General features: G+C 34.5%; 1 protein-coding gene and 1 long non-coding RNA gene across 2 annotated transcripts; one reads left to right on the forward strand and one right to left on the reverse strand.

Moving 5' to 3' along the window:
- Positions 1-8,420: 8,420 nt before the first annotated feature.
- LOC106328571 (V-type proton ATPase subunit c1-like) lies at positions 8,421-10,185 on the forward strand. The gene is made up of 3 exons (XM_013767047.1): positions 8,421-8,674; positions 9,444-9,729; positions 9,806-10,185. The coding sequence occupies exons 1-3, from the start codon at positions 8,599-8,601 to the stop codon at positions 9,936-9,938; spliced, it is 495 nt and encodes a 164-aa protein (XP_013622501.1). The 5' UTR covers positions 8,421-8,598; the 3' UTR covers positions 9,939-10,185.
- A 1,741-nt stretch (positions 10,186-11,926) lies between these two features.
- LOC106328572 lies at positions 11,927-13,166 on the reverse strand. The gene is made up of 3 exons (XR_001267613.1): positions 12,997-13,166; positions 12,779-12,900; positions 11,927-12,319 (listed from the first exon to the last, which is right to left on the reverse strand). It is a non-coding gene; the product is annotated as an uncharacterized LOC106328572 (long non-coding RNA).
- Between the last annotated feature and the right edge of the window lie 4,359 nt (positions 13,167-17,525).

Consider the following 17,525-nt stretch of genomic DNA (forward strand, 5'->3'; position numbering starts at 1 on the left):
TGACACGTCTGGCTCATGACCCGTGAGTAACTGGGATGGCGAATATCTATGCTCACTAGATGTCCTGATGGGAATCAGTTCTACTGCATGTAATACGACATGTCCCCACGCTAATACCGGTAGTTTAGACCTCATGAGTAATGGTCTTGCTATCAGCTGGATACGTTTAATGAAGGATTCGGCCAAGCCGTTCTGTGTATGTACATGTGCCACGGAGTGTTCTACACTTACCCCCATGGACATACAATCTTCATTAAACGCCTGAGACGTAAACTCACCAGCATTGTCTAGACGTATAGTCTTTAAGGGGAAATCTGGAAAATGTGCTCTAAGTCTTATTATCTGAGCAAGTAGGCGTGCAAATGCCAAGTTCCGTGTGGATAGAAGGCAAACATGCGACCATCTGGTCGATGCATCAATCAGGACCATGAAATACCGAAACGTCCCACTAGGTGGGTGTATTGGTCCACATATGTCTCCCTGAATCATTTCCAGAAAGTTTATGATCTCTTTATTAACCTTGGCTGGTGATGGCCTAGTTATGAGTTTCCCTTGTGCACATGCTGCACATGTGAGATTGTTTGGGACAACTCCTTTGAACGTGTGCCCTTGTGAATTCATTATTAGTTTTTGCATCATATTAGTACCGGGATGGCCAAGCCGGTTATGCCATAGAGTGAAATTGTCGCAGGCATTAGCCTCGATCATACTGATCTTTGCATAGTATAGACCAGTAGCTACTGCGGGTACGGTCTCAAGGACCGTCCTATTGCCTTGGGTGATCGAAAATATGTTAAGGAATTCTTTATTTCCTTCTTCCCATGTTTCAAGATGGAAACCGTTCAATCTTATATCCTTGAAACTCAATAAGCTCCTTTTAGAGCTAGGGGAATACAATACATTTTTAATCTCTAGACGAGTGACTTTAGGCATTAATATATAAGCTTGGCCGTGACCCTCAATCAGGCCGGCCACACCCGCAATAGTGTGTATGTTTGCACTTTGCATTATGAGATTGACGAAGTATCTTTTGTCTCTAAGAATTGTGTGACTTGAGCCACTATCCACCACGAGTATACTCATCTCATTCATTTTATATAAGAAGATTTCTAATCTCAGAGACTTTATAAAACTTTTAAAGCTTTCATATTATAAATTCAAACAATAAAAACACCAAAGCAATCATAGAACAAAAATAAAAGTCGAATTTAGTCTTTAAGACAATCTGATGTCTCGTGATCCATTGGATCATCCTTTTCATGGTCGAAATTATCATCAGCATCATACCCATTGTCGTGAACCATATGAGCTTCTGGGTTCTTGTTCTTAAGACTCTCTTGATAGAGTTCACATAGATGTTTAGGGGTTCTACAATTTTTGGCCCAATGGTTACTCATCCCACACCTGTGACAAACAGATTTGGTCGAGTAAGACGGCTTAGATATACCGCGGCCAAAATTGGCTCTTCCACGGCCATAGTTGGAACCACGACCACAGTTATTGTGGTTTCCATATCCACGGCCATAAGCATAATTGTCACAGCCACCACGTCTTTTGTACCCACCACGGCCTCTGCCGTGTGTTCTTCTCTCATTATAGACGTAGTTGCTTTCTTTGGGATCTTTCTTTTCAGCTTTGTGAGCTTCTGGTAATGGTGCTGATCCTGGAGGTCTCATCTCACTGTTCTTCATCAGGAGTTCATTATTAGCCTCGGCCAGAAGTAGGCACGAGATCAGATCAGTATATAAGTGGCGAATCCTCTCTCTCTATACTGCTGCTGCAGCAACACATTCGTTGAATGGAATGTGGAGAAGGTCTTATCAAGTAACTCCTTTTCGGTTACATCTTCACCACACAGTCTCATCATTGAAACTATTTTGAACAATACAGAATTGTATTCATCCACAGACTTATAGTCCATGAATCTGAGATTCTTCCATTCGTATCTAGCCTTTGGAAGTAGCACCGTTTTCTGGTGATCATATCTACGCTGTAAAGCGGTCCAAAGGTCTAGTGGATTTTCCATTGTCAGGTACTGATCCTTTAAACCTTCAATGAGGTGATGGCGTATAATACTAATCGCCCAATATCTATTTTTATCATTCTCATTGTTTCCCTCGATGATAGTATCACCGAGTCCCTTTGACCTCAGGTTGATCTTTGTATCTAGCGCCCACTGTAGATAGTTATCTCCAGAGAGATTAAGGGCTGCGTAGTCTAGATTTGAGATCGACATCTGGATCACATTGTCATTTAAAATTCAGATTCAAAATGTGATCATTCGACCTTTAGACATTCAAAACAAATCGGCTACATGCATGCCTTATTCGGCCATGTTATTAAACAATAGGATCGGCTATGTAAATCTATTTGACCATGGTGCGAACAATCCTAATTATGATTCTATATGTGACAGAGAGATTTAAAGCCACACGGCCATATGCTTTATAAATGTAATCAGATTCGAATTCGTATGTTCTATATGCTGGTCGGTTTTTTAAACAATACGAATGCAATTCGATTTCAGATTTAGATGTAATGTAAGCAACCTAAGCAATTTGATTTCTATTGGATTCAATTTATGAATTTAGGGTTTCAATTTAAACAATATAGGCTGCTGGTTTAATCAATATGATTTCAAGGTTTCAAGGCCTGTAGAGTTTAAAATTGATTTAGATTTATTCAAGCAATCTATTAATCCTAAAACCTCAGATCATTAAACACTCAATCAAGAACAATTAAAATCGGATTATTCTTTTAGGTTTAGGGTTTTGATTCCAGAATTAGGGTTTCTTAAATTCTGATCAGGAACAATCAATAACATCAATCAATATGTTCTAAGGAATCGATTTCTATTACTAGTTATGAGATTGTCGATTTTAGGTTATAGATTTTTAGGCTTTGATCAAGAACAAAGTTTCCATAATAATGGATTAGGGTTTTGATCCTTCTATGTTCTCAAATCACGGTATACCTTTGTTTCGTAGAGGTTTAGAACCGGACCACCTTTAGAGAGGGAGAGAGAACGATCGGACACTTGCAGGTCGCGGAACCGGGACGATCGCGAGCTGTCGACTTGTCTCGGATGCGAGGTCTCTCGGACGCGGGTCGTGCCGGATGCGAGGCATCTCGGGTGTGATCGCGAGCTGGACGAGTTTCGTCTGAGCTGGGACGTGAGCTGAGGACGTCAAGGATTCAAGATGGAGTTTTCTGGGTTCAAGGATGAACGAAGAACGTGTCTAGGGTTTAAGTGTGGTCGTCGGTTTAAGCTTTTAGGTTTCGATTTTGTCTCAGGGTTCTGGAGGCTATCGTGCTGATAACGTGTTGTAAAAGAATGGGGAAACTGTGTGTATTATTAATGAACAATAGAGGTTCCTTTTATAAGGATTACAAAGTATAAATAAAAAGAAAATTATCCAAAACCTAATCCAACAGGAAATAGGAAAACAACTAAAACATAGAAAAGGAAACTTGAAGTCTTGGCCGACTAGGATCTTGGCCGCCGACTCTCTCTCCTCCATTGGTCACGGCTGGGCATTGTCTTGGTCTTGGTTATGGGCCATCCACTTAATGATTTATAACAAAAATGTCTTCAAATACTATTTCCTTCCCCGGGATGACATTTAGCAACAAACCCAAAAAAATTAAATCCTAATTGTCATGTCATCTACTTAATTAATTTCCCAGCCGAACATCATAAAATTAGCAAACAAAATCATATAAAAAACTTCACAAATCGGAACAAAAGAAAAACCAAATTTCTCTAATTAGAGATTGAAATAATTATCTCTAACCAAAGCTCGGCTTGCAAATTTCAGTGATTCCGGTCCAAATTAGCATACATATTTTTCAGCAATGGCAGAAAGCAACGGCTGAGATTGGCATATATATACACTTCATTTTCTCTGCCATCCATACGTGGATGCATCTTCGGATATACTCCAATGTTGCCATATTGTCTCGTCCACATGGCTTGGACCTAGTCAGGACTCCAATGATCTCCTCGAACAACGATTCATCGCAAGGGATCGCTAAAGGACTAATGTTGGAGAATCCATATTCCTCCTCAGCCTCCTTTAGGAGGAGTCGAAAGATCGAATGGTTCAGATGCTTCGCACGCACGACATACCTCCGCCTATTAACGCCGACAGAAACCGCGACGTGTCCAGGAGGTATATCGGCAACAAGATCGATTTTGTTGTGAGTTTTCTTCTGTCATTGTTTCGGCATCTGACGGATCCGTACAGCACTTCGGATCTTATTATTCTTACCCATTCTCTCTACAGACAATTGCTTCCTAAAAATGAAGGAAAAGTTGGGAGAGACTACAAAAAATGGAAAAAGGGTTAAAGAAAAAACATTTTAGACGTTACATTCTCTAGGTTTTGGGATAGTTTCGGCAAACAAGGGAGCACTAAGAGCAACATTATCTAGGGTTTTTAGGGCGGGGTTCTTAAGAAACAGTTTTTTAATTTTTTAGTTAAAAATTAAGAAACAGTTTCTTATATTTCCCTAAGAATTTCGTCTTAAGAAACCCTGGATAATGATGCTCTAAGGGGGAGCATGAGATATTTAAAAGACAGCTAGGGTTTTGTAAATGCCCCTTAACGTTTATTTAAATTACGAAATTGCTCTTTTCAAATTATGAAATTAATATGTGGCTTTTTATTATTTGTTGCTCGTTTCTTTTTTTTTTTTTCTCTTAATTCTTACCCTTGTCCTCTAAAAGAAAATCTATAGCAATAAACTTATAAAATCTCAGACCAAAATAGGCATGTAGGAACGTAGGAATGTAGGAAAGTAGGAATTCATTAGACCCATATAATTCAAGAGTATTTATGCATATCCTAGTTTCTTACATAAGCTTATAAGAGCACATTTAACCCTGACTTTTAAGGGGTTTTAAAAGCTGTGGGCCCCACAAAAAAACTAAAACCCACCCCTTCTTTTTCTTTTGCAAGAGGCAAGTTTGGTGGAGTTTTTGTACTGTTCACGGGCCCCACTGACACGTGACGGCCCGCGATTGGTCTGTTTTTATTTTTTATTTTTTTTAAATCGGACAAAAAAAAAGAAAAAAAAAATCTAAGAACCCACGCCCCCCTTAGCGTTAATCATGCTCTAACAACACGTAACTGCTCTAGTAAAGTTTGGCAAGCAAAAAGAAGATTAAAATTATTTAATCATATATTTTCTTATAATTAAATCATATATATATAATGAAAATATCAGGTAAACAAACACAAATATTCAGATAGTTTGATTCATGCAACTGCAAGATATATCTATTGTTATTAGATATCCCACATCGGTGATATCAAATAGTTGTTTATAATTTATTTCCTTACGAAAATGAAGACCAGGCTGTGACGACTGGTAAAAATGTTCAGACGGGACCACTTGATCAGGGGGAATATAATTTATTTCTCTAAATGCTTGTGAGGCCATAGAGCATGATTATTGGGGGTTTTTAGGGTGGAGTTTTTAGCGGAATATAAGAACCCGTCTCTTCACTTTTAACCTAAAAAACTAAGAACCGGTTTTTAAATAAGAGTTTTAAAAGCCGGTTCTTAACTTTTTTAGTTAAAAGTTAAGAGACGGTGCTCTTATATTCTTCATTTGAAAATGTTGTTGGACAAAATCGTTTCTAATAAGGAATGATTGGACCAACGAGTTTGAAACTATGGGAATTTCGAAGCAGCCATAGTTCATTTTGAAGATGCAAGTGAAGCTTGTAGATGTCAATAGTCTTCCGTGACTAACTAGGCGACGAAGTCACTGATGTTGGATGCATTAGTCGTTATTACATAAGATATGCAGAGTGATAGATTACCATGTGGATGCAAGATATGCTGAGATGGAGAAGGATAAACTGAAGTTTATGTCTTGACGTAGTCGTTAAAGTAATTGCTGAAGCAGTGTGTGTCAGAGAGTGAACCAGGAGGCATGCGGAGTGGTAGAGACCATGTGGACGCAAGATGCTGAGCTGGCGTGGAATAAACTTGATGAGCAAGTTTATACCGTGGAGAAAAGACAAGAGAAAAACTTGGAGAGTAAGTTTATGCCTTGAGGAAATAAGTGAATTTCAAGAAAAGAAGAGTGTATTTATTGATATGGAAGTTGTCCATATCCATGTTCCTTGGAGATTAGGATTTTAAGAACGTGGAGATCACTATAAAAGAGCTATGGAGCCGTGTGTATTCCAATATACACTGGATATTATTATAGAGGAATGGTGAAAATCCCTTAGGGGTGTTCTTGGGTCGTGCTGGAGAAGTTGCTGAAGTACTGACGACAGAGAGACAAGTTTGGGTAGATTAGGAATATTTCAGTAACAGTTGTTAGGGTGTTAACAAGCTGTGTAAAGCTGATAAACAAGTCTTGTAATAGATTGTTTAGGCAATTTCTAATAAAGCAATAGTTGGTTGCTTGTATTTGCTTGTCTCTTGGTTTACTTTTTGCAGTACTATTGTAGTGTCATCTTGTACTTACAAGTGGTATCAGAGCGGGTCACCTAAGTTACTGGTGTGATCTTGAAGGTAAAGATGTACACGATTGTTCTATGTAGAAGACAATCATGTTGAAGGATGGCCAGTATGGTCATTGGAAGGTGCGCATGAAGCTGTTGGTTCGAGGAATCAATGATGTTGCGTGGATAGCTATGAAGACTAGGTGGGTGGAGCTTACCATATTTACATCAGATGAGAAAATTCCCAAGCCTAATGAGCCAAGACAAGGAGTGGTTCGAGAGGTAGTTCAAGAAGTAGTTCGGCGGATGCGTCAGAGCCTGATGCAGTACGCATGAAGAAGCAGATGGGTGTGTCTGTGATGTTTGTATTGACATCTAAGCATCTATCAATCAAATAGGGGGAGAAGTGGTGACGTTCTGGTCCAAGGAGTGCATATCTCGTGGGGGAGAAAAACATGGTGATGGACGTCCTGTTATAGATGGTGCTTATCTCGTGGGGAAGAAAAGTATATCTATTATAGAAGATGAAGATAGTGCAACTCTCGTGGGGGAGAATGGCATATCAAGTATGGAAGTTTCCAGATGAGGAAACATGGTTGTTGAACCAGAAGGATATTGTGCTTGATTGGCACACAAAGCTAAAAGGGGGAGATTGAAGATGCAAGTGGAGCTTGTAGATGTCAATAGTCCTCCATTGACTAACTAGGCGACGAAGTCACTGATGTTGGATGAATTAGTCGTTACTACATAAGGCATGTGGAGTGGTGGGTTACCATGTGGATGCAAGATATGTTGAGATGAAGAAGAATAAACTGAGGGTTTATGTCTTGACGTAATCGTTGAAGTAGTTGCTGAGGCAGTGTGTGCCAGAGAGTGAACCAGGAGGCATGTAAAATGGTAGAGACCATGTGGACGCACGATGTTGAGCTGGCGTGGGATAAACTTGAGGAGTAAGTTTATGCCATGGAGAAAAGGCAAGAGATAAACTTGGAGAGCAAGTTTATGCCTTGAGGAAATAAGTGCATTTCAAGAAAAGAAAAATGTACTTATTGATATAGAAGTTGTCCATATCCATGTTCCTTGGAGACTAGGATTTCAGGAACGTGGAAATCACTATAAAAGAGCTATGAAGTCGTGTGTATTCCAATAGACACTGGCTATTATTATAGAGGAAGGGTAAAAATTTCTTAGAGATGTTCTTGGGTCGTGCTGAAGTACTGACGACAGAGAGACAAGTTTAGGTAGATTATGAATCTTTCAGTAGCAGTAGTTGTAAAGGTGTTAACAAGATGTGTAAAGTTGATAAGCAAGTCTTGTAATAGATTGTTTAGACGATTTCTAATAAACCAATAGTTGGTTGCTTGTATTTTGTTTGTCTCTTGGTTTACTTTATGCGGTTATCGTAGTGTCATCTTCCACATACGTATTTGACTTTGTTCATAAATCAGTGTAACGGTGCGGACCTTGTGGTCAAAAATAAGCACTTGTATGATTGATTGTATCTGCTTTTGTTGTCAAGTTATTCTGCTGGTAGGAAAAAAACAAACCGATTCTAAAACCACATTTCTTAGAAAAATTATTAAAATTTCGTAAATACAAATGTCTTTGTTAACAGATTAACCGGCTTTCTCGATTCATATGAACGAATTTCATCACTGTAAGAAATCTTTTCTCAGTTTCATTGTTCAGCATGTTCTTCATGCACCAGCAAACATGCGGATAGACTAGCAATGCAGTATTTGCAATATTCCATTAGCATGGATCAATGTGATTTCTGTACCACCAAATTTGGATAAGCCATTTCTTTTCCACTGTTGAAAAAAAAAGGTTGAAACGCAATATAAACCGGTTTGAACAACGTTTTAGCGTTAATATAAGGTATTAGAAGTTGACATATTAATATAATGGGCTTATAATAGGCCCAGGCCTACAATGACATATTAGTACAATGACATTGTTATCCCGACAAGCAACGTTGTTCCTCCCTTCCACTCATCTGAAAAAATAAAAAAAAAGACAAAACAAAAATAAGTACGTAAATAAATAAAATCAGAACGATATATCTACGTCTCTCCCTCTCGCCAGATTTCAATCATCGACTCGATTTCAGATCCGAGATAAAAACTTCGAACATGTCTACGTTCAGCGGCGACGAAACAGCTCCCTTCTTCGGTTTCCTCGGCGCCGCAGCCGCACTCGTCTTCTCCTGTAATTTCCTCTTTCTCTCTACTCTCATCCTTGTTCGTGATCGCCTTCCTTGTTTCTTGGAAAAAATGTTTTGAGATTCGCGTAGTTGTTTAAGAAATGTTTAGGTAAATGCACACATGATTGATCGAAGATCGCTTGCGCGTATGAATGACTCTAGATCATCGACTGTATGATTGATTGAAAGAACTAGGCTCTTAGGTTCGATCTGCGTCCAGAGCCAAAATGAATACGTGATTTATTAGATATGGTTTGCGTTTGACCTTGGATCATGTGATTGAGCAATTCTTTTCAGTCATCATTATTATATTGTAGTTAAGTCATTCTTATTTGGCTGTTAAATTTGATCTGGTAGTTAAATCTTTTGGATTACCTAGTAGAGATCTAAGGGGTCATAGGTTCAAATTCCGTTCGGAGAAGTTTGCATTATATTCCCTCTGTTCTGAAATGTATGATGTTTTGGGTAGTACACACTTATTAAGAAAATTACTTTTTACTTAGAAAGTATCATTAAATTTATAAACTAAAAACTATTCAACCAATTACAAAATAGAACTATTAAATTTAATTGGCTACATAGTTTTTGATAAACTTAAAGTTACCTAGAAAGATGAGAACATCTTTTATATATTGGAACATAAAAATTATTCTAAAACATCTTACATTTCAGAACAGAGGGAGTATTAAATAGTATGAGTCTCGTGGGATCCTGTAAGAATTGTTTATATTTTGGACATGTGTTTAATATGTGAATTTTTCGTTGTATGGATAGGTATGGGAGCTGCCTATGGAACCGCAAAGAGTGGTGTTGGTGTGGCTTCGATGGGAGTGATGAGACCCGAGCTTGTGATGAAATCTATCGTCCCTGTTGTTATGGCTGGTGTATTGGGTATTTACGGTTTGATTATTGCTGTTATCATCAGTACCGGGATTAACCCCAAGGCTAAGTCTTACTACCTCTTCGACGGATACGCCCATCTCTCCTCCGGTCTTGCTTGTGGTCTTGCTGGTCTTTCCGCTGGAATAGCCATTGGTATTGTCGGAGATGCTGGTGTCAGGTTTGTCTGTTTTCCTAAAGCTTCACAATATATAACATTTGGTGCTTGACTTGTCTGTTTGCTATTCTTTTTTCAGGGCAAATGCTCAGCAGCCTAAGCTCTTTGTCGGGATGATTCTTATCCTTATCTTCGCAGAAGCGCTTGCTCTTTACGGGCTTATTGTAGGAATCATCCTCTCCTCTAGAGCTGGCCAGTCTAGAGCTGAATGAGAAAGTACCCCAAAGGTACTTCTTTTACTTTCTGTGTGCTTTATTTAGTATGTATCATCGAAAACTGGAACATTTACTGGATTCTTGGAACTTGGTTTCAGAAACAAAACCATCTATGGTTTATTTATTGTTTGGTTATGTAATAAAGAGCTCGGAGGAGCTTGATATGTTTTTTTTCTGTATTCTTGTATTGTCCTGAGGAAGTTAAAATACATTTATTTGTAAAGAAGTTTGCTTTCTGAAACCATCTTGCTCTCTCCCCTGGTGTTTGTTCCAACCTTGTTGTTGTGTTTTCTTGGTAAATTTTTTTATGTCATTATTTTCATTCATGTTTAAAGTTTCGTGACAAAAGTTAAAACAAAAAGAAATTTTGATTTGCCTTTTTGTTATCTGTTACACATAATTGTTTCTCTATGATTTGGCTTTTGATTATTTGCGTTTTGTATGCCAGGCCATGAATTTTTAATTAAATGTACAAACGTTTTACAAATATTTTTAACGTGAATAAAATTATAAAGTTTTCACAACCTTGTCATCACTAAATCACTATCGTGTATTGGCTGGCACCACTCCTAATCCTATTTCACTTACGGACCTAAAAGCTTGAATCGACATGCAAAACAGTTAGTACTTTACCATGTTTGAAACAATACTAGTAATAGTTTTACTTTTAGTTTACGATTAGAGTATTTGATTTTCGTTAGATTTCTTCTATTCGTGAGTTTAGGAGACTAGGACTTTGATTTGCAAGATTTATCACATGATATAAATTCGTCGTACTCTGACTTTCACAATAAATTTTGTACGTTTGCATAAACGTGCTTAGTTGTTTAAATACTTGGTTGAAGAGATGGCAGCAGCCATTTCATGCAGGGCCACAAACCAAGACCTCGCCCTTTGGAACCTCTCTTAGACTATTTACCTTTTGGAAATATAAAATCTATATTTGTTGTATATTATTATTAGTATATGAATAGATTATGGATCATGCAATAATATATTATTATTCAGAAAAAAATTTAATCTATAGATTTTGATTATCTTAGACCATGTGATATGACCCGCAATGTTCGTTATACATTTTAATTTGAATATGCCGTTTACATCATGAAATAGTTCATATAGTTTTTGGTTGTTGAGCGACCAAAAAGATAAATAAGACATTAGAAGAAAATAGCAACAAACTATCTTTAGAAGTGATGGCTTCCTCCTTTATATTATATAGTCCATATTCATACTAATAGTCTAATACTAATAAAAACCACTGAGCTGAATCAGGTTTGTCCACCACTTTGTAAGAGTGTTATATCGCGTCAATTATACAAAAAAATAATAAGGTGAAACTTTCTTATTTTAGTGTTATAATATAGGCATGACCGATGCCAAAAAGCATGTGACTTGTAAAACTACAAAATTACGAGTAAAGATGCGGTCAGGAGACCAAACGACAGCTGACTAGTTTTGTATTGTTTTGTAAGGGCCACTTTAGCATTTTGTTTTGGTTTTGGTTTTGTATTGCATTATTGCATATTGTTTTATATTGTCAAATAAAAGTCCGGATACGTCGTCTTTATGTGATTATGCAGCGAATCAGTGATGCATGAAAAATGAGACAAAGCTATGAACAACAACTAGGCAACAACATACGACGACTGTTAATAACTTTTTTTTTTTTTACGTACGACTGTCATAACTTATAGCATGATTAATGGAGGTTTTTAGGACGAAATTCTTAGAGGAACTTCAATGGTTAGCGCCCATTATGGATTCTAATGAATAATTTAATAGTTAATTTTGTGATTTGAGAAGTTTAGAACCCTTGTTAGTGTAATTAAATTTCTCATAGTCTAATGGAGGAACCTTTTTGAGGTTCTTAATTTTTTTTTTTTAAGTTGAATTATTAAATTTAAATTTTACAAAACTTATAAATTATTGGATTTCATAAAATTTAAACAAATATGACATAAAAAAATATTAAAAAAACTCAGTATAGCATATATACATAACTCAATATACCATATATACAATTACACAAAACTCAGTATACCATATATACAATTAAATACTTTAGAATTCAAAAACATACCTGATCAAATCCAATCCCACCATTGTTCATGTAATCAAACTCATTGTCTATATCATCAGTGTCATCTTCCTCTTCATCATTCTCAACCCTTGGACTTCCTTTAAGCCTTTTGTAATGGGTCTTGCACTAAGGACAAGCTTGATTGCCTTCTCTTCTTTCGTACTTATAGCAAGGTCTACAAACAGGGAGGGCACATTCGTTACACACCACGAATGGTTCTCCATTAACGGTCAATTCGACCTCGTCTCTGCAGATTTCGCATGTCTGTACCTCTCAGCTCTTGCACTGATCTTATCTGCAACAATTACATCCACTTAAAATCATCAGATCAGTGACAATCTTACTAATTAAGCACATATTAGATCTCTTAACAGAAACAAGATTAGATTCACTACTTAAATCAACTCAATTTGTGGAAGTTTTCTGAGATTAATTCTAGTATTCACATTGATTGATTGATAGATTCCACAGATTGCTTCCTAACGAAATAAAGTTTATCACTAAACATGCATGTGCAATTAACTAACTAATTCCTTGCATAAGCTATAAGTACATAATGAAAAGGATATTCCAATCAAAAAGACACTTGAAACAACGACAGAAACCAATTAAAAGTATTTGATACAAATCCTAGTTGCCTATCAACTACTATAAGTAACAATTGACATCAGCTCTGTGTTTTGCTTTGGTGTGAGATCTGTGTCAGGGTAACAAAAGAAGAACAAAAAGCTACTTGAAGACATATAACAGTTACCAATGGGTTAACATTAGCGAGGCCAGAACCTTCACCAGATGCCAGAAACAGTTCCTTTGCAAGCACATCCGGGACTCCTTCAAGTAAATGTGGCGAAATCCTTCCCACCGACACAAACAATTCTAGAAACAGAGAAACCCAGATCAAAAACATCAATTGAAACCCAGAAAGACAAATACATAGGGTAAAATTCAAAGGGTAAAATTCAATCGTCATACCTTTTTTCCAAACAGAACGATTTGGATACTCCCACAGCTTAATCTACCAACATCGATTTCTCAGACAGATTTCTCAGACAAAAAAAGAAGAACAACGACAAAGAGGAACGTATGAGGTTTTTAGTGATTCCAAAAGCTTTGTTTTAGGCAGCGGTTCTCTGCCATTATCTCTTTTTCATTTATTTTTTTTGGTTTTTTCTACTTTTTAAAACCTCCCTTTGGAGGTGGTGTTAGACCATAATTAACCCCAGTCTCTTAACTGGGATTCTTAGCTTCGACTAAGAGACGGTTCTTAGCTTTTCTTAGATTTTAACTAAGAAAAGCTAAGAATCGTCTCTTAAATAAGAGATATAAGAGCCGTCTCTTAGCCGAAAAGTGTAAAAACAAAAAAAAAAACAAAAAAGTGTCAAATCATCAGTTAAGAACCCTGGTTAAGAGACCGAGGTTAATCATGCCCTTAGCGGAATATAAGAAACCGTCTTTTAACTTTTAACTAAAAAAACTAAGAACCGGCTCTTAAATATTCTGCTAAGAGGATGATTAATGGGGGTTCTTAAGGTGGAGTTTTTAGCGGAATATAAGAAACTTTCTCTTAACTTTTAACTAAAAAAAGCTAAGAACCGGCTCTTAAATACCCTTATTTAAGAGCCGGTTCTTACCTTTTTTTAGTTAAAAGTTAAGAGACGAGTTTTTATATTCCGCTAAAAACCCCAACTTAAGAACCCTCGTTAATCATGCTCTAAGAACCCCAACTTAAGAATCTCCATAATCATGCTCTTATATATAATGAATACCAAAGTACTTTTAAGTTAACTAATTGCCTACCTCAGTTGAATATGCTTTTGAGTGTATATGTGTGTGTATATATGTACATGATATAATTTAAATATACAAATGGTTGTAAGCGTATACGATTAAAAATTATTATATTTACACCATGGTAGTTTCTATCGCATAAAAGTTATGTTTAAAACAATTAAACAACTGAGATATACACCACGGTTTACATTAGCAACATAGTCCACGCGAAATGGTCTATGTTTGTGTACACCATGGCATTATATAGTTTGGTTAATTTTTAACCAGAGAAATAGGTTGTATAATACCTTAATGGTTATAATATTCCGAAAATAAGTTCAGATGAATGCATATGATAAGAAAAGTAGAATGAATAGAAAAAAAAAGAGTAGGTTCAATCAACCGAGTTTGGCACGGCACGTTAGAATAGATTATCGAGAGTGCCAAAGTCATTTGTAGCCTTAATTGACCTTCACAACCACATGACAATTAATCTCCCAAATCACACGTCATGTAATTAAGAGCTACTATATGTTTAGTACGTTGGCCGATGCGATATTAGGATTAACTATGATAAAAATTGTATAAACTGCATGACTCGTTACGAATATCATTGATTTGAGGAATATTTATATATTTTGTTTCTTTTGAACGAAAAAGGGGAATAGAATAGTGCATGGTATAAAAGATCAAATGAAAGAGCACTGTTTTACGATAGCTTTAAGAGTGGTTTACGTGGGTAGTCCGCGTTCAGTAAACGCCAATTACCGCCGTCAACGCGTTTTGCTTTCGTTATTCTGTTGAATATTCTAATTGTAAGTTGCCCAAACTCTACAGCTTGAGCGATGCATATGCTCATGAAACTTTTGTTTTTTTCTCGAGTTATTCATTACTTCAAAGATGTACTAGTGCTAATATTTGGTGCATGCTTAAATTTGTATATAACATGTATTTAGTTTTGCAGAGATAATTGGAAAAGGAGAAACCACATGATATGACACTTCCTTATTTCTGTTTTCTTAACATCATATATGGATTTAGTCATTGAATAGTTTTATGTTTTTATGAATTGAATGGCTTATATTATCTCATTTTCCTAAACGTAACCCCGACACATAAGAAATGCATACATGATACATATGCATAAAACAAAATTGATTGCACATATAAACACAATAGAAGAACAAACACTTTGGAGGAATATGAGGATGAAGGGTATTAAATAATTAATTTTCAAAAAAAAAGTATTAAATAATCTATTCTATTAAAATAGAAGTCACAACTTATTTTCATTTGTGATATTTTAAAAAATGAACATTCCTTAGAAACTTATATTTCATTTACTTTTTAATTAATATTTTGACATCATTAAGATATTACATCTTATATAATTGACACATATAACAATCTCACCTATAAAATTATCCTATTTTGTTAATTATAAAAATCTGTTGACAAAAAAATCTAACAAAATCTTATTAAAAATAATGCATTAACTAAATTCGTAATGAGTAGTATAATATTATTACAAATTAATGTTAATTAATATTTCATTATAAAATTAAAAATATTTATACTATTTTCATAAAATTTCTAATTATAGTCTATATTATATTAAAATAAAAGTACTATATGAATTAAATATAAAATTATATAAAATTAATAAATTAACTTATTTTAGTTTTAAAAATCTTTCAAAATATCATTTCTATTCTATTAAAATAAAAGTCAAAATTTCTCTTCATGTGTGATTATTTTTAAATTAGACTTTCCTTATAAAATCATATCTATACAATTAAAACAAAAGACCTTTTTTGACATCCCCTTAATTTTTTTATTAATATTACAACTTATGCTATTAGAGAATATTCTGAAATTCAAAAAGGTAAATTTAAATTACAATAATATACATGACTGAATAAAACTAGATCGAGGAATTTGAAAGTCATCCCTATTTTTATGCACAACAACATTTATTATTCCAACGGAATTACTATATATTCTTCAAGCTTTTATTTATTTCCATCTAAACTTTCAGTATACATTGTATTTGGATTTTCTTATTTATTCTACCAATTATAATTTTCTAGACGTTCAAAATCTTAATGGAAGAGAAGTATTTAATAGTTGTTAAGAGTTACAGTGATTAAAGAACTGATGAGGCTTTATGCCACCGGTCAAAATTCTAACAAATCCGTTGAAAAATATTTTAAAAAGAACATAATTTTCAAAAAATTATATAAATATATTCACTAATTTCTTAATTAGTAATGAAATATTATTTATACATTAATATATATTTAGTTATTATTTATAAAAGGAAACATATTTTTTCCTATTTTACCTATATTATAATCAAAATATTTCATATTAAAAAAATTATTATATTGAACTAAATATGATATTTATATAAGTTGATAAACTAATATATTTTATTTTCATAAATATATAATATATATGTTAAATATATAATATGTTGGCAGAACGGGTTAACATGAGTAAAATACATAATACATGTATAAAATTTAACACATCTTAAACTATACAAATAAATTTCAAATATGTTGTTTTTTTAGCACTCTTTTTCAAATATATTTTTCATGCATTAATTCTTCTAATAATCAAACACAAATTTAATAACATAAATATTTAATAAAAAACGACATATACATGTGACAGTTTAAAACAATTGATTCAACTTCCGCATGTATATTGTAAAATTATTGTATGTGAAATAGTTATATTAGCATTTAAATATATTTAACGCTAAAAATCGCTAAAAACGAAAAACAATATTTATGTATATAAAAAAAATGAACACCCGCGCAGTTAAGATCTAGTTACATAATTATAAGGAATGGGAAGATTTAATTAGGAACCCAGAGAATTGAAGAACGTATCCATCCGCCCATTCCAATATATCAAATTATCAATGTCCGTTATATCTTACCCCTGGGACTGTAATTGATAGATAATATAATTTTTTTTTTTTTTTTTGTAACTGGATAATATAAATTTACTGCAAACAAAAACAACTACTTCCCTTAATACATTGCAGAGATGAACAATGTTTCTCCATCTGTTTCTGAAATCTTTAGGGTTTTTTTCTTATTTCACAAAGATGGATTCTGTACATAAATATTATTTTTTTCAAAATATAAGGCAATTAATTTGCATTTATCTTTACAATTATTTACTTAAATGCAAGTTTTTGTATGAAACAAAATTTAACTGCAAAACATGAAAACCAGAAATGCCATAAAAAGTCTAACAATCACAATATGATGATGTTAATGATTTAAAACTAAAATCAAAATTTAGATATTTTATATTAAAACATCAAAAATTATTTAAAACATTTTACATTTCAAAAGGGTGAGTATTTTTTTTAGAGAACTAAAAAGTCTGTATAAAGTTTGATGTTGAGAAAAGTTTTAATGAAAATTAACTTAGTGGGTGTCTTGTTCTAAATATTATTGTTACTGTTGTTAAAAGAAAAGGAAACTTAATATGGTGATTTATTTTAGGATTTATTTGCCAAATAACCAAAATAAAATTTGAAATTAGATTCGTAAAAAGATAGTAGAGAGAGATAGGAAGAGAAATGAGGAGAAAGTGTAAGATTTTGGTTACTTACTCAATTATAGTTTTTTTAAGGTTATATGATCTGATATCTCTTTATTTTATGGAGATTAACTCCGTATACCCCGTACCCCGCCCCCCCCCCCCCC

This window comes from Brassica oleracea, chromosome C3, assembly GCF_000695525.1.
Source record: "Brassica oleracea var. oleracea cultivar TO1000 chromosome C3, BOL, whole genome shotgun sequence".
NCBI lineage: Eukaryota > Viridiplantae > Streptophyta > Magnoliopsida > Brassicales > Brassicaceae > Brassica > Brassica oleracea.